General features: G+C 35.5%; 1 protein-coding gene across 2 annotated transcripts; it reads left to right on the top strand.

Moving 5' to 3' along the window:
* The first annotated feature begins 1829 nt into the window (after positions 1-1829).
* On the top strand, positions 1830-16582 carry LOC138321398 (neutrophil cytosol factor 2-like). 2 transcript variants are annotated; one of them, XM_069265061.1, is made up of 6 exons: positions 1830-2142; positions 6565-6647; positions 7999-8107; positions 8945-9082; positions 12285-12398; positions 13089-16582. In XM_069265061.1, exons 1-6 carry the CDS (start codon positions 1981-1983, stop codon positions 13689-13691), a joined length of 1209 nt encoding a protein of 402 aa, XP_069121162.1. In that variant the 5' UTR covers positions 1830-1980; the 3' UTR covers positions 13692-16582. The 2 variants fall into 2 exon arrangements, with proteins under 2 accessions (XP_069121162.1, XP_069121163.1); XM_069265062.1 differs by lacking the exon at positions 1830-2142 and adding an exon at positions 2161-2304.
* Positions 16583-27689: the final 11107 nt, after the last annotated feature.

Here is a 27689-nt window from a genome sequence, read left to right as displayed (position 1 = left end):
GAACAATGTTACCTATTGACCAGGATGTTGGATAGTTACCAGACTTAAAATATTATTAAACAATACAACCAGACAAGGCAAAAGAACATCTTTACTCTTAATAAAATACTCATTAATTAGTAGATCCTGACCACATGCTTTAGATGTGCTTAAATCATTAATAGCTTTAAGTGTTTCCTTCTCCATAATATCGGCATCTAATTCAATAAAAACTGAATTAGAAATATTGTTACATGTATCATAATCGTGTAAAAAGTCGGTTACCATTTCATTCTCTGGAGGTACAGTGGAAGATAATTCATGAAAGTACATGTATTCGTAAAAAGCATGTTCGTTCCAGATTACATTTAACACCCTTATTTCTTTTCCTGAATTTTCTGTAAAAATCCTTCGGGTTATGTTGTAATTTAACATATTGCCTTGCTGTACTTTAACCAACAACAAAGGAGGGAACCCTTAAATTATTGACCATTGTTAAAAACATAGATGTTTCAAGGATTTATAAGTGAGAAGGATTCGTTACTGTCTCTTTACACTACTAAACACCACGCGAGACGCCTATGAACCGGGAATAAAAAAACATTTTTCTCAACAAATAGATCTACTTGTCTTATCGAGTCAAACTAAACACCAATGTAAAGTTTATTAAATTTCACAACGTTTATCACTTGCTTTAAGGACGGATGGTTTAGAAGATATATCTTAAATTTTCGCTAAATCAGCTCATGAAATGACGACCCGCTTCATATACGTCCTTGCGTGTTATTATAGCTATCACGAGGCTATTTCAGTGTCGTTTTAAAATTGACCTAAATGATATAAAATGGAGGTATGTAACATCCCGGGCCTCCGCCATAATACATCCCGGGCTTCCGCCATTAATTATCATACAAAGAGATGCTGGTAGAAAACTACAAACTCAACCCTCTTCTCTCCATTTGAGATAGTTGAAAGTGTTGATATTTAGGGGGAGGGGTTGTTCTGGGATTGTGATTTACATAAACATAGTGCCGTTTGATTTCCTGAAAACCAACACAAAGCATTTTAAAGATTAAGCTCTTGCACTATGTATGTATAAATCTACCTGTACCACATGGAAGGAGTGACGATTCGACAACAAAAACCTTTCCATGAAACCAATAGGTTTCTTTCTATAATCATATAATTTTATAATCATATCACCGTATTACAATGAAACCACTTTGAATATATGACATTGGATAAAAATCTAAGTTGTTTATTTTTTTCACATCACAACTATCTAAGCATGATTTTTGTAGAATATGTAGCCTCTATACATTGTGGATTTCTTGAAGAAATACATTCAGAATTTCACAAGTTTCATAAGTTTTTGCTTAAGAGGAAACGTTCAAGACAAATATTCTGGACATTTACCATTCTGAATAGTATGTAGAAATGAACGAAATTGGCGTTGTGGTAAGGAACTACGGCATTGTCAGTGAGCTGAATTTTCATAGCTGTACAATTACACCACTTTATGAAAAGCCATGATAAGAATAAGAAACTTAACGAAAACAAAAGCCCAATGGTGAAAAGATCTATTTGGGTGAAAAGCCCTAATAATTTTAATACGTGTACATAATCGTCTACGTGCATATCGTTATTCTCGCTTCCCAATATACAAATAATGTACATGTACATTTTTAGCTGCTAAATAATGATATACAAAAAAATCATTAAATGAATTATCTACAGATGCACATTTGTCGCATTTACTACTGTCTATGAAATAAAGCTGTATATGTGTCTTCTACTAATGGATAATCCTCAAGTCCCTGTGTCTAATAATATATTTCGTCGAAGTGTAACAAATAAAGGAGCAGACGTAAACGCCCGAGGCTGATCGAATGAAGTAGGAAATGAACACATAACGCCCAGTAACATTCACACTACATACGAAATGTATTTAAATCAAACTAGGCCTAACTTGTGAAAGTTAACGACACCCAAACAGTAACAATGGCACTGAAAGAAACTATCGGAGTGTGGCACGATGGCGCTACAGCTTTCGAGGACGGAGACTTAGCAGGTGCGCTGGACACATTCTTGACCATTTCTGACCCGAGTGCTCGGATTTTATTCAACATAGCCCGTGTGTCAAAGCTAAACGACTCAGTCAAGGTACGTACAAAGTCGTATACGTGTGTACACGTCCGCGTTAATATACGACTGTAGATCAAAATTCTGATTTGCAACCTACGGAGCGTCTGCCATTGAATGGTTAACGTTGTGAGTTCGAATCCTGTCGAGGCTGCGTTCATTTTCGCTCAGTATTCTCTTGAAGTAAGACATATTTTTATTTGTTCGATAATTAGTAGGCTAAATATGAATATAACATACTCAATGCGAATTAAAACTATTCTTATCCTATCAAAAATATATCAGAAATTATACATTAATAATAATAATGTCTTTTTGCAAACTACATACAAGTATCCAGTAAAAAATTTGATAATCCCAATATATTTTAATTGAATCTGTTGCATATATTCTCTTTTAATATGGAATCTACATATAGATGATCTGATCTGTTATTGATATTATTTTATCTCCCATCAATTTTATTAATCTTAAGAAAGGATTTATTTAGACTATAAAAGATTGATATTATTTCATCTTCCATCAATTTTATTAATCTTGAGAAAGGATTTATTTAGACTAAAATAGATTGATATTATTTCATCTTCCATCAATTTTATTAATTCTTGAGAAAGGATTTATTTAGACTATAAAATATCGCTGGAAAAAAATCCTAACTTGCTTGTAACATAAATTTACATGTAGACTTTTTTGGGACAGATTTCAATTTTGAAGGTATTCAAGACTATGAGCCTGTTAGGGTCACATTGAAAAAAATTATGTGCCTTATAATGACTTAGTATGTCGTAATAACAACTTAGTTGTCATAATAATGACATTGTATCTCATTAAACGATATCTATGGTTGTTATAATGACTTAGTATGTCGTAATAATGACTTAGCTATGTTCTAATAACAACTTACCTATGTCGTCATAACGACTTAGTAATGTCGTAATAAACTTTTGGCGACCCTACAAAATTATCGATCGATCGTTTTACATTCCTATTTCAAAAATTAAAAGCCGTTTCAAAAGGTAGTGTGACCTTTAAGACGATTATTTAGATATAAAATATCACTGTAAAAAATTCCTAACTTGCTTGTAACATAATTTACATGTACTTTTTTGGGGACAGATTTAAATTTTGTATTCAAGACTACTGAAGTCGTTAGGGTCACATAATATGGTGTTTAAAATGACTTAGTATGTCGTTAATAACAACTTAGTCATGTCATAATAATGACTTGTATCTCATTACAACGACTAACCTATTTTGTTATAACGACTTAGTATGTCGTAATAACGACTTAGCTATGTCCTAATAACAACTTACCTATGTCGTCATAACGACTTAGTATGTCGTAATTAGGACTTAGTTACTTAACAACTTCTTTATAAACGACTAAGCTGTGTCGTTATAACGACTTAGTATGTCGTTATAACGACTTAGTAAACTCGTTATAAACAACTTAGTATCTCGTTATAACAACTTAGTATCTTGTTATAACAACTTAGTATCTTGTTATAACAACTTAGTATCTTGTTATAACAACTTAGTATCTTGTTATAACAACTTAGTATCTTGTTATAACAACTTAGTATCTTGTTATATAACAACTTAGTATCTTGTTATAACAACTTAGTATCTTGTTATAACAACTTAGTATCTTGTTATAACAACTTAGTATCTTGTTATAACAACTTAGTATCTTGTTATAACAACTTAGTATCTTGTTATAACAACTTAGTATCTTGTTATAACAACTTAGTATCTTGTTATAACAACTTAGTATCTTGTTATAACAACTTAGTATCTTGTTATAACAACTTACATAACAACTTAGTATCTTGTTATAACAACTTAGTATCTTGTTAAAACAACTTAGTATCTTGTTATAACAACTTAGTATCTTGTTAATAACAACTTAGTATCTTGTTATAACAACTTAGTTTGTCGTAATAATAACTTAGCTATTATAATTTCGTAATAACAACTTAGTGCATTGTATGTCGTAATACGAATTACGAGAAACTATGTCACTATTACGGCATACTAAGTCGTTATTATGACAAAACTAAGTCGTTATTACAACATAGTTAATTTGTTATTACGAGATACTAACTCGTTATAACGAGATACTAAGTCATTATGACGACATAGCTAAGTCGTTAAAAAGACATAAGTAAGTCGTTATTATGAGATACTATGTCGTTATTACGACATACTTAATTGTTTTTACGAGATACTAAGTCATTATGACGACATAGCTAAGTCGTTATAAAGACATAAGTAAGTCGTTATTATGAGATACTATGTCGTTATTACGATATAGCTAAGTTGTTATTACGACATAACAAAGTCGTTATTAAGACATACTAAGTCGTTATAACGACATAATTTTTTTTCAATGTGACCCTTACAGGCTTCAGTACAAGACAGTAAGTGATTTGTCAAATATTCTGGTAATTTCCTGTATCATTTATATACACAAGTGGTTGACGTGACTTTCCTCACATGGCCATTAGTACATTTACACGTATACACATGTACACATCGATGACCACTTGTAAATTAGATACATCTGATCTAAAACTATTTCACACATTGAATATGTATACATTGTATCAATGTAACGTTGTTCAGCAGTTCAATGAAATTTTTCGCGATATTATTTCTTAATGCATAGATGCATGCATTATGTATGCAATATTTCATTTTATTTTATTATCTTTTATTGTTAATTAACATTATAATTATGTTCAGGTATACAGAAACAATATGCCCATAGGGCCTGTACCGCACACCTAGTTATTGTTATGCCAAGCAATGTTCTGATTACAGGATCGATGTTCTTTTCTGGAGGAATTTAAAGATTTACCTCTGATATCCCTATTGGGACCCATTCTTTCTGCTCCATGGGGTCTGAGCCAGAAAGTATACAAAGTCTGTTCCCCTTCCCCCAAGGATGTTTGTGGCCAAATTTGGTTACAATCCATGCAGAACTCTTGGACAAGTAGCGATTTATAGGATTTACCTCTATTTCCCCTATTGGGCCCCACCCCTCCTGCCCCCAGAGGTCAGAATTAAAATTTATACAAACTCTGTTCCCCTTCCCCAAAGGATGTTTCTGGCCAAATGACTAGTAGTGGTTTAAAGGATTTACTCTATTTCCCCTATTGGGCCCTGCCCCTCCTGCCCCCGGGGGGGTCAGAGCTAACATTTATACAAATTCTGTTTTCCTTCCCCCAAGGATGTTTCAGGTCAAATTTGGTTAAATTCCATGCAGAACTCTATGACTGTAGTAGCGGTTTTAAGGATTTACCTCTATTTCCCCTATTGAGCCCCGCCAATCCGTCCCCAGAGGGGGGGTGGGTGGGGTGGGGGGGTCAGAGCCAAAGTTTATATTAACTCTGTTCCTCTTCCTCTAGGATGTTGTCCAAATTTAGTTACATTCCATGCAGAACTCTATGACTAGTAGCGGTTTAAAGGATTTACCTTCATTTTCCCTATTGGGCCCGGCCGCTCCTGCCCCAGCGGGTCAGAGCCAAAAGTTATACAAACTCTATTCCCCTTTCCCCAAGGATGTTTTTTGGCAAATTTGGTTACATTCCATGCAGAACTCTATGACTAGTAGCGTTTTAAAGATGCTCCACCACCGACAGAGCATAAATGATATTCATCATTGAACAATAATTAGAGTTTAATCGTGTATACATAAGTCTAATTAACACAAAAAACAATTTAAAATAATTTAGTTTGCCTTTGGGTCATGAGCAATCAGTACTTCATTCCATATAGGATAGAGTGCTATGGAATTTTTTCGGGATGCAATTAATTGTTTTTTATATTTTTTACTGGAGGTAAAATTAGAAGCTCAAACTTTTCAACGGCGGTAATGGTGTAAAGTAAGTATTTTTTGTAACTGAAGAAAAATACTTAATAGTCTGCTCCTGTTTTTTAAAGTGAAAAAATACCATTTGTCAGCGGTGGAGCATCTTAAAAGGATTTACTTGCATTTTCCCTATTGGGCCCCGCTGCTCCTGTCCCCGGGGGGTCAGAGTCGAAAGTTACACAAACGCTGTTCCCCTTCCCCCAAGGATGTTTCTGGGCAAATTTGGTATGCAGAACTATATGACTAGTGGCGATTTAAAGGAAATGTTGGCTGACAGATGGACGAACGGATGCCGCGCCATGGCGTAAGCTAACTGGCCCTTTATTTGGGCCAGGTGAACTAAAAATTAGGTATGAACAAATTGCTCAGACAAGAGGTTAGGTTATAGGTGAACTATTCAACTATATTTAAATTCAACATTTTCTCTTTGGTCCTTCACCTCTGGGTTAGGAGTTTGAAACCTAAAAACATGAGGTCAGAAGATCCATCGTCATGGATGTGTTCCTTATGTATTATACAACGTACATATTATAAACACAGCGACATAATAGATTTGTTTGTGATTTTAGTATCTGACTGATGCCATTACCAAAGACCCTCACCTGGCTATAGCTTACTACCAAAGGGGACTACACTACTTCACAAAGAAACAGTAAGTACCAGCGGGGAAGAATAAAAACACTGGGTTAATTTTGTTTGATATCAAGGATATACAGTGGACTCTCGATAATCCGGACACCTTCATTCCCAGCCTAAACCGTCCGGATTACGAGTTTATACAGTAGATATAATATATACTGCCATAATTATATATTCAATATAAAGTAGTCACTTGGCAAGGAATTGACTTTATGTCTTACATGTTATCATGATGTCCACCCTTCTATCATTAGACCCCCGGGGCCCCGCCATCCAGGCAAATTTATCTGTTCGCAAGAGTTATAATTAGCTTATTGTGATATTTCTTATTGATTAATCTTCTAAATAGACATGATGAACCCGGTGCATATTTATATCCTAAGGTATTGTCAGGTCATGTTGACCAATACATTATTATATAAATGTATGTATGCATGTGTTATATTTATTAGACCAGTAGATGTGTTTTGGAATTCATGGTCTGACAAACAAACAATGTAACATTAACCTTATTGAATAGAGTTTCAGGATTAAGATATATATACCCTTCCATTTAAAACATGCAATGCTAGTCCTCCCACGTGAGATTTATGACCAAAAATTCTTTTTATGGTTGTTTTATTTTTGTGTTAACTCATGATCACTGAAAGCAAAAGAAATCGTGTCTGAAATTTCCATTAAAATGGTAACATTATACACGTGACTGGTTGTGACATTCTTTCATTTGATAGAGTTTACATGAGTTAAACCCCAATAAAGCATTGGTGTAGAAATATGGGCATACATGCACTGGTATGTGTGACTATGATAGTGTGGGTCATTTATTGGAACATTGAACTTTAAGTCCTATACACATTGCTTTACTTTAGTTTGAGTCATATAGAATAAGAGACACTAGTTATTATTAGGAAAGTTTTCAATATTTATTAATTTTAGAGCTTGCACTTTTCCAGCTGTTTCTATGTTTGTTCTTCTTTCTGAACAAATAACCTACAATGTATCATCTGAACCCAGTAGATTGATATTAATTGTTTTAGTAATAAGTTTATTAATATAAATATTTCCTAGGTATATATAAGGATTTCAACAGGTCAATTTGTGATTTTATTCATCAAATTATTTTAGTGTCCAGATTGGCAAATACAAACTATATCTATAAGATATTTAGTTGATTCTCTGTTCAGCAGTTTACTGTGACTATACTGAACGGGTTAGATGTTTATATTGGTTGTCTTCAATTGTGGGGGGGGATGCATACACTTGTACACAACATTCCCTCAAAAACACAGGCGAAACCCACATATTTTATGTTTACAGAGGAAACAATTTACAAAATAAGGCAAAGATAATGTGTACATTTACAGGTATGATCGAGCCTTGCAGGACTTTAACAGTGCTGAGGAGAAGATGCATGGCCGACCAGTGTTGGACTATAGCCAGTTAGGGATGGCATTCAAGCTGTATTCAGCAGAGGTATATACCCAGTATATAATCCTATTCTTGCGCCTCGAGCAACTTTTTGATATGAATTATATGCCTTCTGTTATTGATTCCTATCATTCATCATATACAGGAATGACCATATAATAGGTAAGTAATGAAATGAGTCATAAATATTCATCTATTTTAGTTTGTTTTTTTTTAAACTAGATTGTCCATTCAGATGACCATAATATGTACACTTACAGTCAAACCTATCTGTAAAGACAATAGACAAGAAAAAAGTGTCAAATTATACAAAGGCTCATTTGGGAGCCTTAGGAAGTGATCTTAAAGGTAGGTTTCGCCCAACCAAATAAATATTTTTTTTATAAAATCTGATAAACGGAAGAAAAGATGAAAAAAAAACATATAAAAAAAGCTCAATTGAATTTCTTTATGCGTATGAAATTGAACAAATGTGTCTTGAATAGAAAATTGAAGGAAATCCTTAATTTATTACGATGTCAGCCAGACAGAATAGTACCAGGTATGCAAATTTATATTTCATTGGGCAAAACTTACCTTTAATAAACAATTGGTCTTTATACAGAGGTGGTCACTAAAGCAGGTTTCAATTTATCTAAGTTAAAAAAAATGTATGTCTGTTTAGGGTTACAGTGGGTTTTTATTTTAGTTTCTTTCACTCTTAAGTACTGGCTGGAACCGTAGTCTGAGATCGAAGTCCTGACTTTTAATTTTTTTTCATAGAAAAGGTGGGGGGGGGGGGGGGGATAGGGTCAGGGGTAAAAAATTAGGGTCAGTCAGGTAACCCTAAACAGACATATTTTTTTGACCTAATATTATACTAACCTATTCTTTCCTCTACAGATAACCATTACTAAAGCAGCTGTATGGCAGAGGAAGGGCAACACTGATCATGCTGTGGAAATGGTGATCACAGCCAGCCAGGAGGCTGAGGAGGATACAGTCAAAAAGAAGTGTGTTAGTGCCCTCCAAACACTCCAGGTACAATATTGTACTTTTATTAGCTCACCTGGTCCAAAGGACCGAGGTGAGCTTATGGGATACCGCAACGTCCGGCGTCCGGCGTCCGTCAACAATCAACTTCTTCTCCATAACCGCTGGTCGGATTTCAATAAAATTTGACTGGTAGCATCCTTATGGGCTACTAACTGAAAATTGTACAAATGATGGGGCTGATCCCCCGGGGGCCTGAGGGGCGGGGCCAAAAGGGGTCAATTTGGCTATTTCCATATAAACGACTTCTTCTCTGAAACCAAGCATGGGATAGCACCCATAATGCAATGGTAGCATCCTTATAGGGTGGGGATTCAAAATTGTACAAATGATGGGGCTGACCCCCTGGGGGCCTGAGGGGCGGGGTCAAATGGGGTCAATTTCGCTATTTCCATAAAACGACTTCTTCTCTGAAACTAAGCAAGAGATAGCACTCATAATGCAATGGTAGTATCGTTATAGGGTGGGGATTCAAAATTGTACAAATGATGGAGCTGACCCCCGGGGGGCCTGAGGGGGGGGTCAAAAGGGGTCAATTTGGCTATATATCCATATAAACAACTTCTTCTCTGAAACCAAGCATGGGATAGCACCCATAATGCAATGGTAGCATCCTTATAGGGTGGGGATTCAAAATTGTACAAATGATGGGGCTGACCTCCCGGGGGCCTGAGGGGCGGGGTCAAAAGGGGCCAATTTGGCTATTTCCATATAAACGACTTCTTCTCTGAAACTAAGCATGGTATAGCACCCCCATAATGCAATGGTAGCATCCTTATAAGGTGGGGATTTAAAATTGTGCAAATGATAGGGCTGACCCCCCGGGGGGCTTGAGGGGCGGGGTCAAAAGGGGTCAATTTGGCTTTTTCCATATAAATGACTCCTTCTCTGCAACTAAGCGTGGTATAGCACCCATAATGCAATGGTAGCATCCTTATAGGGTGGGGATTCAAAATTGTGCAAATGATAGGGCTGACCCCCCCGGGGGCCTGAGGGGCGGGGTCAAAAGGGGTCAATTTGGCTATTTCCATATAAACGACTTCTTCTCTGCAACTAAGCATGGTATAGCACCCATAATGCAATGGTAGCATCCTTATAGGGTGGGAATTCCAAATTGTGCAAATGATAGGGCTGACCCCCGAGGACCTGAGGGGCGGGGTCAAAAGGGGTCAATTTCCATATAAATGACTTTTTCTCTGCAACTTAACATGGGATTACGCTCATAATGCAATGGTTACATCCTTATAGGGTTTGGATTCAAAATTTTGCAAATGATGGGGCTGACCTGAAGGGTGGGGTCAAAAGGGGTTAATTTAGCTATTTCCATATAAACGACTTCTTCTCTGCAACTAAGAATGGAAGAGCACTTATAATGCAATGGTAGCATCCTTATAGGGTTGGGATTTGAAAATGTACAAATGATAGGGCTGACCACCGGGGCCTTAGACGGCAAAAGATGCGAGGTCAAAAAGGTCAAATAGGCTACTACTTTCATATAAATTACTTTGTCTCTGAACCTATGTATTGGATAGCATATTTGTATGGTATCAATAGCATCATTGTATGGTTGTGATTCAAAATTAAACTTTGGGAGTCAATTTTGCTTATTTTTCTAATTGTCAGAGTCTTGTGATAATTACTAACAAAAAACCAGGTGAGCGATACAGGCCCTCTGGGCCTCTTGTAGTGTGTATTGATGATGCTTTTGAATGACTTTGTCATGAAATTGAAAGTTATTGCTATTGGTGAAATGTTGGATAAATCACTCAACCACCTCAATCCTACAATGGCCTGCTGGTACTCCAGCTTTGCTTATCCTCCTAATCCTGGCATTCCTCATATGGTCCTGGGAACTGAGGATTGCTTAAATATTTGACAGTAAAATATACCAAATCAAGCTTGTAATAAAGAAGAGAAAACTCTCTCAAATATAGAGAAATCCTGTGAAGGTGCCACACTCCCCATATATAGACAAACCACACATTTTGATGGATAGTTTCCACTTTATTATGTTTGTAAAACTGTGAAGATTGGTACAAAAATAAATGGAGACAAATCCATAAGGAATACTGATGTTTAAAATTTAGAACTTTCACTCTTACTGTCTAAAATATAATGGGACTTTAAGGTACCTTAAATTTATAGTTATACTTTATAGGACGCAAACATAATTTTCCATGGACTCACTTGTTTTATCTCCCCTTGCATAAAAGATTGTGTTATCTCTATAAACTTAATATTGGTTTCTTTGAATTATCTCCTTTTATTTGATGACTATGAATTATCTGCCTTTGTTTTATGACTGAATTGTTTTCCGTTGATTGATCATTATGAATTATCTCCCCTCGTTTGATGACTATGAATTATCTCCCCTCGTTTGATGACAATGAATTATATCCTCTTGTTAGATAACTATGAAGTATATCCCCCTTGTTTGATTACTATGAATTAGTTATCTCCCCTTGTTTAGGACTGAATTAAAGGGCCACTACCTTTCCGAAACGGCGTTTAATTTTTGAAATAGGAATGTAAAACGAGATCAATAATTTTGTAGAGTCGCAGAAGTTATTAACTATGCGTTTACTAGCACACTTATCATCACCTTCAGAACTGTTTAATTAGAATAAATAAATTGTTAATTTTCATAACGCGGGTCGTTTTATGTTTCCCGCCGTCGTGCTAAATGCCGCGCGGTAGTTGACTATCACTGCGCCAGACGGCAAAACAGCGAAACGAATCTCCACTGTTATCGTACATTAGACAGGAAATCTTACATATGTTTGGTGTTATAACCTCATCTTAAGCCATCGATATATATTTTCTTTTGTTATTAATGTTTTTAAGAAACCTTTAAATTTTGCTCCGGAAAGGTAGTGGGCCTTTAATGATCTCTCTTTGTTTGATGACTATGAATTATCTCCCCGTTTGATGACTATGAGTGATCTCCCCCTTGTTCGATGACTGAATTGTCTTCCCTTCCTTAATGACTATGAATTATCTCCCCTTGTTTGATAACTATGAATTATTTCCTCCTTGTTTGATAGCTATGAATTATCTCCCCTTGCTGGATGACTATGACTTAATCGCCTCCTATTTGATAATTTGTTAATAATGTTGTAGGTCTTTCACATAATCACAATGTGGATATTTATCATTAGGACTTAATTTCTTCCTGTTTTCTTTACCACAGGGTAGCAGCGGAGGTCCTTTAGATCCGGTAAAAATACATGATCATTGCATATTTCACCCTCCAAAAAGTTTGACAGCAAATCTAAAGAAAAGAGAATATGTTGCCAAGGCAAAGGTGAGTATTGTTACCTCCTAGTCCTCTGTTGTGTCACCTAAGCAATAGTTGCTGATGCATTATGGTGTTGTTTCCAAATCCTTCAAGTTTGTTTGGCCTAATGCTAATCAAATATAATTTTAATCCTGAGAAGATCTTAAAATAAAGCCCCTCAAAATGTCTCTAAATACCTGGTATACAAATTTACACTTTACATTGTGTAAGTATTTATTAACAAATCTTAGTCACTGATTCAAAAAAAAAATCTTAAAGATGCTCTACTGCCGACAAAGCTTAATGATACTCATCATTTGAAAAATAATTGGTGTTTAATCGTGTATAATTTATTTTGCTTTTGGTGCATGCGTGATCAGTACTTCCATATACTTGTGTAGTATATAGTACCACAGAATTTTTTTGGGATGCAATTAATTATTTTATTTTTATTTTTAACTTTAAGTCAAATTAGAAGCTCAAACTTTTCAAAATCTTTTGTGGTAATGACCGGAGTAAAATAACTAACTTTTGTAACTACAGAAAAATACTAAATTGTCTGCTCCTGTTTTTGATAGTGAATAAATACCATTTGTCAGCGATTGAGCATCTGTAAATTTGGTCATATTTTAAAAGTATTGATCAATTGTAAGTAGCTAGATTTTAAATGATCAAAATTAAATTCTTACTGCTGACTTATACACTGTTTCTGTACAGGTTGTATCAGACTACAGGAGTAGAGAAAATTCACCTAATCCTGAGGGGAGACAACCAGCCAATCAGGCACCAAACCTTCCTCCAAGGGGAGGTAATCAACTGGATATTCCTAAAAAATCGCGCACACTACCAGAAACTACAAACCAGGGCAATACAAGAAGGTCCAATCCGATTAATTTTGATGAACAGAAAAAATCTTCAACAATGGCAGGCCCAACTCCCACAAGACATTTACCTCCTCCCCCTTCACGAGCCGCGCCCATATTATCTATGAATGCTAAAGACTCTAGGTCAGCAGAGGACTTGTCTGCAGAAAAAAAGAGTAATTCATTACTTGTGGAGAAACAGAGAGTGAGAAGACATAGTCATGATGTTCCACGTGAGTTTGATTATGAATTGACCAAAGTTGTGACAGGTCAACTTAAGAAAGCTCATATCGGAGAACCTGGTAACACCAGTAAAACAAATCATACTAGTGACAGAAATGGTAGTGTACCTCCTCCACGACCCCCACGTCCCCCACCCCCGGGGATTGTGGTAGAGTCCGATTCTGATTCGCCTCCTCCTCCAGTTCCCAGAAGAGACTATCCAAAACCACGATGATCAAACATGTGGGTGTTAGATTGTTTTCTACTTTGTGTTCTGCAAATATAGGACATTTTTCTCTTACCCTGGACAAGGATATCCCCAATTTTACCTGTGTCAAATTTTTCTATCTCACCCTAGGGTAAAGACAAACTACACAAGATCTTAACATGTGAGACACAAAATGATGCACAGGGTAACAGAAAAAGAATCATTTACCCTCCTAGGAGTGAGACATAAGATCTCAACCCTTGGGATAAGATATCTAAGCCCTTGACAACCTGAGAATCTTACCAGTCCGGTTGGGATTCTCCTGTGTCACCCTAAAGAGGGTTGAACGTTTCTATTAATCTCATATTAAATAAAAATAATATGCAGTGTTTTCATAATTCATTAGCTCTGTATTGCAGATGAGTGAGTCCTTTAGTGATCACCTTGTCTGTTCATCTGTTAACTCCCTGGTCACTATTGGTTTCCATAGATTTTTATGAAACCAATGGACTTACAAGTATTATTTTGAAGGTGCATTGATGACATGTGTAAATGTGCAATAAGGGTTTTAATTTTAACTGTGAAATCCAAGAAGGCTACTGTGGCCCCTAGAGGTGTGGCAATTTAAGATTCACAGATGATTTGTATAAAAGGATTCAATGTTTTTAAAAAGTGCTGAAATTCAAATTGGCACTTGTAGTTCCAATCTAAGATGGCTGTTGTGGCAAGCCTTTCAGAATTTAAATTGGTTGTTGTTGAAAATTGGTAAAATATTATAGAGGTGCGACACTGAATGGAATGGTAATAGTTTCAAAGAGATTCAGCAACAAAAATGGGTGGTTATATTTATGTACATGTACATGGTTATAATAGAAGATCTCATTAATGTGTTAAGACTGTTTTTACATAATTTATGTATGTTTATATTGTTTAAGAGCAAACCCTATATACAGCAACCTCATTTTAATCATCATTTTGTAAGTGTTATAAATCATATTCAATCATATATTATATCCTAACAATGTGTTATAAGTTTAGTATAAATGTACAAATTAGTGGCTTAAAAATATATACCATATTTGTATGGAAGTTATTATGAGTTTTCTCATAGCTTTATTATGCCAGTTATATACCCAATCACCATGACAGATGCTTGTAAACTATGGTTTAATGCAGTATTGCTAATTAGTAAATGTTAAAAATCTGGTGTTTGGATCACTGAATTATGATATTTAACATGAAATTTAAGTTTCTGAAAAGGTTTTGGTATCAGTGGTTTGCCATATTAATTTAACTATAAAATGATGGTCTTTTATTGAAATGGAATGTTTCGTTATGGCAAAAATGATTCATAATTTTTAAAAACACTGTGTTTCAGTTTGTAAGAAACATGCGTGCACTGAAAGATAAGGATTCCAAAGAATCACATGTACCTGTATAACTATAAGACTCTTTCATATGTGGATATGAAGGATACGGATAGTCTACCCAAGGCTTGTCGAGGGTTTTGCAACATTTTGTGATCCCGATGGTAGAATATCCCTATCCTTCATATCCTCTTATTAAAGAGTATTTTTCTTTCGTACCTCAATGTTTTATAGCAATTTTACAACTACAGTGTATACTGTAATATCCCGCCATTTTGAAACAAATTCGAAGGAAACCAGTATTACACCCGTAGGTATGAAAGAAAATATGGTTCTATACTTGTATGTCCACACATAAGTTTAATACCAGAGAACCACGGTTGATTGCACTACAATTACCAACATATGTAAGTATAGCGTAGCATGATACAATCACGCGTGGATCTCTGATGATGCATAAATTCAGCATTATTAAATCCATACAAGGCCTCACTTTCTTGATATTGTTCCATATACATGTACGGTAATCATATAACTGAAGTGTGACTGTTGTGTTATTATGATTACATGTCTGGCCCTTCTTCAGCTCTTCTGTATGAGACCAATATCACAAACCGGTAATGTATATTGTTGGTATTTGGTATGTGTTCCATGATATAATGTACACTGTAGATTTATGTACCTTATGTTTTTATGCAGCTTTTCTAATTCTTATTACATAGAATTAATCATATTTCTTCCAAAACTGATGTCTTTATATGATTGGTTTTGCCTTCCATGATCTGAAGGAGCCAAAGATGTTTTTGAAACCTTGTACTCCACTCTTATAGCTTTCCAACAAAAAATTTCAGGGTGCAGGGGAGAATATATATACCCACAATTTATGCTGAAAGCTGAAATACTCAAAAATGTTGTTGTTGGTGCTCTATTTATGGCATGTGAAAAGCTGTTGTTAAAATCATCAAATATATATTCCATAAACATTTCAAATTACCTATGAAACACTGGGATCATATTTTAATTCAGATTAGATAATTGAAGGGGAGACAACTCATTTTTGTTTAAGCTTGTTAGCATTACTCAAAATGATATAATCAACCATTACATTAATGCCTGTAATGATAATGATGATGCTTTACCAAAGTTGACATTGCCAAAAGTTGTAGATATTTATTGATCAAACAAATTTCAATGTAAACTATTCCTCTGATTCCTTTAAAACATCTGTCTCGTCCTATTACAATATGCAAATGCTTCTCTAAACATTCCAGTGTACAGATATGATTATTTTTGTACATCTTTTATATTTTGAACCTTTTGACAAGTTACTATATAAATGTTCTCTTTGTCATTGATGTACACTGCAATGATGTATATAAATGTTTTACACCTCACTGAAATGTGCCGGCATTACTGATACAACATTGCTGTATTTGCTTTGTATTTAATGCTGAGATTATCCATAACAAATCCCTTTACATTATTATTCATAACTGTTTAATGTTGATGTGATATTTTTCTTCAAAATGAGGAATAAATGTATGGAATTTCTGTGGTTTGTTGATGTTATATAGGGTATGGAATGGTATGTAAATGTTGAGGATTGGACAGATAATTTATTGTGTTTGCTCTGTTTCTTATTCTTCTTCTTCTTCTTTTTCTGGTTCTTCTTTTTTCCTTGGTCCGACCATTTTCTCTAAAACTATATGTCAGATCGCTATTAAAATCTTGCAAGGTCATTTCTGGTGACCTGCAGATGTGTTAACTGGTTTAATTTTTTATCCCCTGCGAAACCCGTTTGTGGGGGATATTAAATTGGGCTCCATCCGTTAGTCTGTCCGAGATTCTTTTCTGGGCTATAACTTAAAAGCCATTTAATGCAGTTCATTGAAACATTCTGCATATATCAGACAAAAGCCCTAGTTAATTGTACCTTTTGCTATTGCGGACTTTCCATTTTTGGATTTTTTTCCATTACCATGGAAACTTTGTCAAAAATACCAAATTACTGTTTCCTTTTGTTTTCAGACTATAACTCCAAAACCGTTCACATAGCTCCCCCCCCCCCAGGACATTTTCTGGATATATCAAACAAGCGCCATAGTTGTGCCTTTTGCTATTGGGGACCTTCCATGTGAGGTGTTTTTTTCTGTTTCCAGGGAAACTTTTTCAAAAATACCAAATTACTGTTTCTTTTTTGGGGGGTGGGCTACAGATCACCAGAGATGTAACAACACTTGATCGGGACCATGTCAGAATCATTTCATGCAAGTTTCAGCCAAATCGTACCGGTTGAACTTGAGAAGAAGTTCAAAATGTGTTCTCTAGATGGCGGCTGTGGCGGCCATCTTCGAGTTCAGATCGACCAGAAAAATTACAACACTTTGTCGGGACCATGTCAGGTTCATTTCACGCAAGTTTCAGCCAAATCGCACCGGTTGAACTTGAGAAGAAGTTCAAAATGTGTTTTCAAGATGGCGGCTGTGGCGGCCAAGATCTTTGAAGGGGAGACAACTCATTTTTGATTTAAGATCAACCAAAAAAATTGCCAAAAGTTTATAGATATCTATTGATCAAACAAATTTCAATGTAAAACTATTCCTCTGATTCCTTTAAAACATCTGTCTCGTCACTATTACAATATGCAAATGCTTCTCTAAACATTCCCAGTGTACAGATATGATTATTTTTGTACATCTTTTATATTTTGAACCTTTTGACAAGTTTACTATATAAATGTTCTCTTTGTCATTGATGTACACTGCAATGATGTATATAAATGTTTTACACCTCACTGAAATGTGCCGGCATTACTGATACAACATTGCTGTATTTGCTTTGTATTTAATGCTGAGATTTATCCATAACAAATCCTTTACATTATTATTCATAACTGTTTAATGTTGATGTGATATTTTTCTTCAAAATGAGGTAATAAATGTATGGAATTTCTGTGGTTTGTTGATGTTATATAGGGTATGGAATGGTATGTAAATGTTGAGGATTGGACAGATAATTTATTGTGTTTGCTCTGTTTCTTATTCTTCTTCTTCTTCTTTTTCTGGTTCTTCTTTTTCCTTGGTCCGACCATTTTCTCTAAAACTATATGTCAGATCGCTATTAAATCTTGCAAGGTCATTTCTGGTGACCTGCAGATGTGTTAACTGGTTTAATTTTTTATCCCCTGCGAAATGCGTTTGTTGGGGATTTTAAATTGGGCTCCATCTGTTAGTCTGTCCGAGATTCTTTTCTGGGCTATAACTTAAAAGCCATTTAATGCAGTTCATTGAAACTTTCTGCATATATCAGACAAAAGCCCTAGTTAATTGTGCCTTTTGCTATTGCGGACTTTCCATTTTTGGATTTTTTTCCATTACCATGGAAACTTTGTCAAAAATACCAAATTACTGTTTCCTTTTGTTTTCAGACTATAACTCCAAAACCGTTCACATAGCTCCAGGACATTTTCTGGATATATCAAACAAGCGCCATAGTTGTGCCTTTTGCTATTGGGGACCTTCCATGTGAGGTGTTTTTTTTCTGTTTCCAGGGAAACTTTTTCAAAAATACCAAATTACTGTTTCTTTTTTGGGGGGTGGGCTACAGATCACCAGAGATGTAACAACACTTGATCGGGACCATGTCAGAATCATTTCATGCAAGTTTCAGCCAAATCGTACCGGTTGAACTTGAGAAGAAGTTCAAAATGTGTTCTCTAGATGGCGGCTGTGGCGGCCATCTTCGAGTTCAGATCGACCAGAAAAATTACAACACTTTGTCGGGACCATGTCAGGTTCATTTCACGCAAGTTTCAGCCAAATCGCACCGATTGAACTTGAGAAGAAGTTCAAAATGTGTTTTCAAGATGGCGGCTGTGGCGGCCATCTTGGATTTAAGATCAACCAAAAAAAAAAGAAAAAAAAAAACTTGTCAGGACCATGTCAGGATCATTTCGTGCAAGTTTCAACTAAATTGTAACGGATGAACTTGAGAAGAAGTTCAAAATGTTTTTTCAAGATGGCGGCTGTGGCAGCCATCTTGGAGTTCGGATTGACCTGAAAAAATAACAACACTTTTTCAAGACCATGTCAGGTCATTTCATGGAAGTTTCAGCCAAATCGCACCTGTTAAACCTGAGAAGAAGTTCAAAATGTTTTTTCAAGATGGCGGCTGTGGCGGCCATCTTGGAGTTCGGATTGACCTGAAAAAATAAACAACACTTTGTCGGGACCATGTAAGGATCATTTCATGCAAGTTTCAGCCAAATCGCACCAGTAGAACTTGGGAAGAAGTTCAAAATGTGATTTCAAGATGGCGGCTGTAGCGGCCATCTTGGATTTAAGATTGACCCAAAAAATAACAACACTTTGTCGGGACCATGTCAGTATCATTTCATGCAAGTTTCAGCCAAATCGCATTGGTATAACTATATCATAGCAAATGACAAAACAAGTACATTTGCTTTGATATATGAAGTTTTTTTTCATTGTTTTTAATTAAAAAATGAATGCATATTAAATATATTAATCAAATATGTGGATGAATTTAATTTGAAAAACAAGAGGCCCAGAGGGCCTGTATCGCTCACCTGGTTTGTAATGCCAAGTACTGTTGTGAATATACTGGTTCATTGTTTCTTTTCTGAAGGAATTTGAATATTTACCTCTAATTCCCCTATTGGGCCCCACCCCTCCTGCCCCCGGGGGGTCAGAGCCAAAATTTATAGTTAAAGTATATATAAAATATATTTAAAGTACTGTTCCCCTTTTCCCAAGGATGTTTGTGGCCAAATTTGGTTACAATCCATGCAGAACTCTATGACTAGTACCGATTTAAAGGATTTGCCTCTACTTCCCCTATTGGGCCCCACCCCTCCTGCTCCCGGGGTGGCCAGAGCCAAAATTTATACAAGTTCTGTTCCCCTTCCCCCAAGGATGTTTGTGGCCAAATTTTGTTACAATCCATGTAGAACTCTATGACTAGTAGCAATTTAAAGGATTTACCTCTATTTCCCATATTGGGCCCCCGCCCTTCCTGCCCCTGGGGGATCAGAGCCAAAATTTATATAAGTTCTGTTCCCCTTCCCCCAAGGATGTTTGTGGCCAAATTTGGTTATAATCCATGCAGAACTCTAGGACAAGTAGCAATTGATAGGATTTACCTCTATTTCCCCTATTGGGCCCCGCCCCTCCTGCCCCCGGGGGGGTTCAGAGCCAAAATTTATACAAGTTCTGTTCACCTTCCCCCAAGGATGTTTGTGGCCAAATTTGGTTACAATCCATGCAGAACTCTAGGACAAGTAGCGATTTATAGGATTTACCTCTATTTCCCCTATTGGGTCATGCCCCTCCTGCCCCCGGGGGGTTCAGAGCCAAATTTTATACAAGTTCTTTTCCTCCTCCCTCAAGGATGTTTGTGACCAAATTTCGTTACAATCCATGCAGAACTCTATGACTAGTAGCGATTTTAAAGGAAATGTTGACGGACAGACGGACGGACGACGACGCCGCGCTATGACATAAGCTCACCGGCCAGGTGAGCAAAAAATAATATCAATAACAAAATATTCATGATTGTAATTTTATTGTTGTTGTTTCTGTACTTGCTGTAAACTGAGAAAAAACATGTTGTGGAGAAGAAGTTTGTTAGAATTTGAATCGTTTACAAATGGATGAGAGTTAAGAATGTGCAGAAGGCAATAAGGATATATATGTCTAACAGTCACCTGAATTCCAATATGCACAGTTATAGATAATGTTTTGCTTTTAAACAAATAATAAATATGTCTCAGCCCTGTGACTTGGCACATAGGTCAAGATCATTGATTTAAACAAACTTTGTATCCCTTCATCCCAGCATGCTATGGCCCAATATCGTGTCCATGTATTGTTTTAAAATTGTTTACAACAGACACTGGATGATGCTGGCCAAAAGACAATTGCAACAGGTCACTTGAGACTTCACTTCCACAGGAGGAGATTAATTCAACACACAACCATTATAACTTTATATACATTTTTTCATAAATTATTAGATATAATGTACACATTCACATCTATATACAATGGTGACGCTGACAGGAAATTAATGTAAATGGCGTCGAAGGGTCGAGATTTTGGTGTTTTGGGGTTCGGGGGTCTCACTCGGTAGAAAAATTACGATTTAGAATGGCTGAGATGAGTTTTACGATGTATTTTAATGATTTTGCGAGCGCCGAATGCGCGAGATTTTGGTGTTTGGGGGGTCTGGGGGTCTCAGCCAGAAAAAAAAATATTTCGATTTAGAATGTCCGAGATGAGTTTTAAAGATGCATTTTGAGGATTTTAAAGCGTTCTTAACGTGGTAATTTAATTGTCTTACTAAGACATATATAAAAAATTTATATTTTTAAGAAACATTTTTGAAATAGTGGAATCCCATGATGGACATTTTAGTCTACTTCATGTGTATTGAATTTTCAGTATTAAAGGTTTGAACATTACGTGATTGAACGTCTTAGGAAATGTGCCGCAAAGCGGCAAAATTTTCCAAAATGAAGAACGAAAAATATGCAGGAGGACTCTTTTTCTTCCTACGCCCCTGCAGTTGCACATTAAATTTTAATGAACTTAGTACCCACTACTTACTGATGTAAATCATGCCAATAAAAGATGGAACTTTTCTCTATTTCTGTACTTCTTTACCTTTTTCTTTCCTCTTGGAAATATTTTATAACATGGGAAAACTAAAAATGAAGTCCATATAGGAGTAATAAAAAAAAAAAAACATAGCCATCTGTCAGTCATGTTTTTTTTCTGATTTAATTAAAGACATACACTGTATATAAGCACCATATATTGGCCCATCAGGCCCATGAAATCAGTCAGTGATGAAGTATCAATTTAACCTTTTAATCTATGAAGAGTATTTGATTCCATTACATCTGTTACATTTCCTATGAAAATTGAGCAAATAATGCTCATAAATGTATTATATAAACTATGGTAAATTCGACCCTCTCCCCTGGGGAAAATTCCGAGACCCCAGGGCCATGAAATTCACAATATTGGTAGAGGGCCTCGAGACCTTTCAATCTATGAAGATTATTTCTGACAAACAAAATCGGTCACACTTAATAACGACAACAAACGACAAGAAACGACAACAAACGACAACACGTTAAATACAAGGAAAATTTAGTGACAACACAGGATATGTTATTCGGTACATTAAAATGAATATTTCTACCAAGTTTTACGAAGATTGGAGCAAAAATGAAGGAATTAGAGCGATTTGAATATTCTGAAATCGGCCGCTGGTCAACGATAGATCGAGTGACAAGAGGTTTGCCGTACGGTATACTGACAACACATTGTAACATCGAAAATGTTTTGAAAACCTAACGACAACAGAAGATATGTTTTTTGTCATACTATAATGCATCTATGTACAAAATTTCATTAAGATTGGAATAAAAATGAAGACTTGATACCTGTTTTAATGTTACAAGATCGGCGACTGGTCAGGTTTATATCGTGAGTGTGTATGTTCAGTATTACCGACAACACATCATAGCATTAAAAATATTACAAAAACCTAATGACAACATAAGATATGTTGTTTTTCATACCATAATGCATATCTGTACAAAATTTCATTAAGATTGGAGTAAAAATACCGGAGTAATGACGATTTCAAATATGAAGAGACGCAGAGTGTATACATGTGTGTAAGCCAAGCTTACATGTACAGATCTAGATCCGACCGACAACACAAAATATTTTACGAAATTACGCAGTAATGTTACCGCAAATAATAATATATATAACCTATATCTAAAGAAAGTAATTCATGTCAAGTGTAATGACTTTTGATGAAGATTTGAATGAGTAATGATCATTGAAATTCTCAGTAGACCGACGGCTTGCATACAGTATAGGCCTACATATAGAAGAAGCACACACGTGTGTATATTATCAGTGTGTGATTACAGTTCGCGATTGTATTTATTGTTATGTAAACATATGGTGTTTATATATACTTCCCATATGTTATCTTAAGAAATACACTATTATATGTTTATTTTTTTTTATTGTACATTTTTGTATAAAATATTTGCGTATATTTTCGAGAGCATGAATGAACGACAAAGAAAAAGCGCCGATAATGTCGTCTATCTTTGGCGAGGATGGACTGATCAATTCGGATACTATCAAAGAATTTGATTCAGTATCAAGCAAAATCGACGATATGTATGGTGAACGTATGGGTACATATTGGTCTGAAAAAATGTCTTAGCGAAATCTTGTGTGCCCGCAGGACGGGATTCAAGATATTTAAGGATTGTGTTTCTCTTAAACAGTTAGACTTTAAACGATACGTTTTGCGAAATAATCAGTTGGACATTTTACGATATGTTTCCGAAATCTTGTATGCCCGCAGGACGGGATTCAAGATGTTGTAACAGTTAAAATTCGTTTACCTTCTAATACTTTTCAAATGAATTATACGTATGTATGTGTCAGTAAAAATCTTTCAATAAATGAAATATGTAAGTTCAGTAATAAAAAGTGTTAAATAAACGTAATATTTGTAAGCTTCCCGAAATTAAAACTTAAGATACGCAAGCGAAATCTTGTGTGCCCGCAGGACGGGATTCAAGATATTAAAACTTAATCTTTCAAATAAAACGTATTAAATAAAGTCAAAGTTACCGCGTAAATAAAATAGTGAATTAATATAAAAAAATATTTACGCAGCTAAAAATACACAAAAAAAAACTAAATAGATTAGCTACACCAACATATAAAGGACCCTGAGAAGAACCACGTCCGTTCGTAGGGTCTGGAAACATATTCGTGTATTGAGTATGGCCGAGAGTTCTACACCGACTATAATGATGTTTAAACAACAATGGTTTAGACAAACAGTATCGAGACCCCATGCACTCGTACAAACGCGTGTACAGGTGTGTGTGTGAGTCGTCGATCTGTTGTCGGTAGTAAACCTGACCAGTCGCCGATCTCGTAACATTAAAACAGGTATAAAGTCTTCATTTTTATTCCAATCTTAATGAAATTTTGTACATAGATGCATTATAGTATGACAAAAAAACATATGTTCTGTTGTCGTTAGGTTTTCAAAACATTTTCGATGTTACAATGTGTTGTCGGTATACCGTACGGCAAACCTCTTGTCACTCGATCTATCGTTGACCAGCGGCCGATTTCAGAATATTCAAATCGCTCTAATTCCTTCATTTTTGCTCCAATCTTCATAAAACTTGGTAGAAATATTCATTTTAATGTACTGAATAACATATCCTGTGTTGTCACTAACTTTTCCTTGTATTTAACGTGTTGTCGTTTGTTGTCGTTTGTTGTCGTTATTAAGTGTGACCCAACAAAATGATACATATTCGTTCGGAACCTACCGAAGCATATTTACCAGGCGTGAAGCTACCATGTAAGCACATCACATAAGCCGGTGCATGCACATCATTTTCCTCAGTATGTGTACACATGTATGAGATTCTCAGATTTACACATAAGCACAACATAACATAATTTGCATAATGTAGTCACGATATGTAAAGTCGAGAAGCGTTCCGAGAGAAAAATGAACATGGCGGTGACGGTTAAAGTAAGTGAGCTACACGATGTTTAAATGGAGTTTCTACAAAGTACGGGTCATGACACCTCCAAAGGAGATTGTGGATGAACACAGTTATGGGTACTGTTTACCACCACAAGCGTAGATTTTGTGATTTTGGCTTGGTTTTTGAGGTACCCATTAGAGCCGAGACGACATTTCGACCGGACAGGGAAATGTCTACCTAGCATATATTTTCGTAAATTTCCCGATTCATCAAGCCATAACTTCGTCAATACTTGGCCAATTTTGTTCCTCAAGCATTCAATGGAAAGATAAATTATTTCTCTTTAAGGTAAGATATCCGTCAATGTCGTATAGAACCCATTTATTAAAATAATCACGGTTTAAAAAAAAATAGGTCCGTTTTTCTCGACCGCCGAGTTCATACCCTTGATACTATAATATATAGAGAATACACGGTTAGTATCTTACAATACAAGGTTTATTTTGGTGCGAGACTTAGGAAAGCCGAGATGACGAGGCTTTGCCGAGTCATCTCGGCTTTCCGTGTCGAGCACCAAAATAAACCTTGTATTGTAAGATACTAACCGTGTATTCTGTTTATCCTGCAACCATTATGGCATTCAAAACGAAAGCAAATTGACAGTTCCTTACTTTGTTTCGCTCGAAGCGAGACAATTCTTTGATGCGGAGGTAAAGATTCATTCACTTAACCGAATGAGAGTGCACTCCTTTTTACTGCCGTGGGAAATAAATAAGCGCATTCACAAACAGTCACCATAATTCTATTCAGTGTGATATCTCACTAAAAGAAAATGAAAATACTCAAATAACAATAAATACCCATTAAAGAATTACTTAACAATACATACCTTTGTCATGAGCCAAGAAAAAGACGGCACCGCCATACGAGATTTTCGATATCGTAAAAATGACGTCATTTCGGTGAATGTGACGTCACGTTTTAGCGGGACTGAATGACGTTTCATTCACCGGAAGGTTCAAGTTCTGGGTCAAGTTAGAAAAAGTGCCGTCAGATATGGAACAAATTCACGTGATCGTATTGACGGATAAAGCATATCGTATTGACGGATAAAGCACAAGTTTATCCCGGCAGTAGTTATCGGTCAGTATGTGGGACAGTTGCAGGATAAATATATGTATACTATTGGTTAAAATTTTTCGTGCCAGGTCCCTGTGCTTACATGTACCTCATTCATGCCATTGGCCGAAATCAGTAATATGGAATTGTATTATGGGTAACAAGTGATCACATGAGTATGTGTTTACTTTCAAATGTATATAGTGATTTCTCTGACCTGGTATTTAGTATATATAATTTGGCCTTTTGACAAAGATCTTATTTTCTCTGTGTTATATGTATCTGTTCTGAAACCTAAAGAAGGTAATTATGTATATAAATATAAATTTAGAATTCTACGAATTCAGCCGGGAGTAGCCGATCTTCGCTGATCCTAGATTAGACGGTTAGACCTATTGAATTGATCGATTCGCATTATATCATTTATTTACAAGACGTGAAATGGCAGTTTTATAGCTCATTTTTGTTCATTATTTATACTAAAACAGTACATATGTGCAAGTCAAAATGATATGCATGCAATATTAATACCATTTAGGAGTCTAGATATTTTCAAATAAACCAATTTTTCCGAAGAAATGGCAAGCACACTATCACCATATTTGGGAGTAAACTGACAATCACGTGATCACTAGTTACCCATAATACAATTGTATATTCTGGCAAATGACATGAATGGGGTATAAGCACGTGACCTTTTTTACTACGTTTTTACTACAAAAAATATATGCATTTTTATGGCTGTTTGCAGGAGTGACCTCCCTTTAAATCAATTAAAATCATTTGTGTTTTCTTTATACCTGTACCTATTAAGCCCATAATGCATATTTCAAAAACTTATTACGTTGTACGTTGTAATTCAGCATTCCTTTGATTATGTAGTTCCAGTCAAACTTATTACTTAACATAAATTAAATATATTGGCAACAAGAACTTTCCATTTTCCCATAAACTGATATCTAATCTCTTTGCTCAATAAATTTCTACCAAATATATAATCCTGAATAATAACTTTTCTTTATATATCCTGAAAAATAGCCTTTCTATTAGTTAGTTAATAAACAGTAATTTATCAGGTTTGTCATACACACGGGTGAATGATTATACCAGGAGAATCTGTTAATTTGGTGTTGTTGATGCCACAGTCCACACGTGGGTAAAATTACACATGAGGACCGCTTTGTAAAACCTTTAGTCTCCGATGTATTTGTCAATTCATAGATGTTGACAGGTAACTTCCAAGTTTAGTCATCTTACTTTTATCGGTTTTGGTAGCGAGTTCTACATAAATATATTACTTAAGATTTTACACAAAGCCTTTATATACTTTACAAATCATTATTTCATATTCATTTAACAGTAAGCGTGGAAAGCCAATTACCTGAATACACTTAATGCATGTCAATAGTAGTCGTAGACTAATGGTACCACGTTAACAACGGTCAGTTAGCTAGGTAAGGTTCCCTCCAGTGCATTATTGAGATACATTGTACGTTATGCATTATGCATATTTTCATTAGGAGATGACCACTTCCAGCCCAGCTATGAAGACATGCATGTTATCGACCCGATAGTCCAATAGCCTGATAAACCGAAAGCCTTGCAGTCTAAAGAGTCGTAAGTTGAAATTGTCAACAGAATTCAAATTTTATTATGGCTTGTGACCAAGATATAATACAAAAGGAAAACTTTGCTTTAGTTTTATTATTGCTGGATATAACTTAAGTTTACATTTATTTGCAATATCGTGGTATTGCTGTTTTGCCTATTATTGTCACCGGTAACTTATTCGCGATTTTCACTTCAGATGGGGAAACTAAAAATTCTCGATTTTGTTATGTGTTATTTACATTGTTATTTAAATTAAGATTTAATATTGGCGTCTAGATTATTTTGTAACAGGGAAAATTCTCTTGAATTAACAACATAAAGAAAGATAACATCTTGATTACTAACAAAAGT

This window comes from Argopecten irradians, chromosome 4 (assembly GCF_041381155.1).
Source record: "Argopecten irradians isolate NY chromosome 4, Ai_NY, whole genome shotgun sequence".
NCBI classification, from domain to species: domain Eukaryota; kingdom Metazoa; phylum Mollusca; class Bivalvia; order Pectinida; family Pectinidae; genus Argopecten; species Argopecten irradians.
This window is presented reverse-complemented; position numbering and strand designations above follow the sequence as displayed.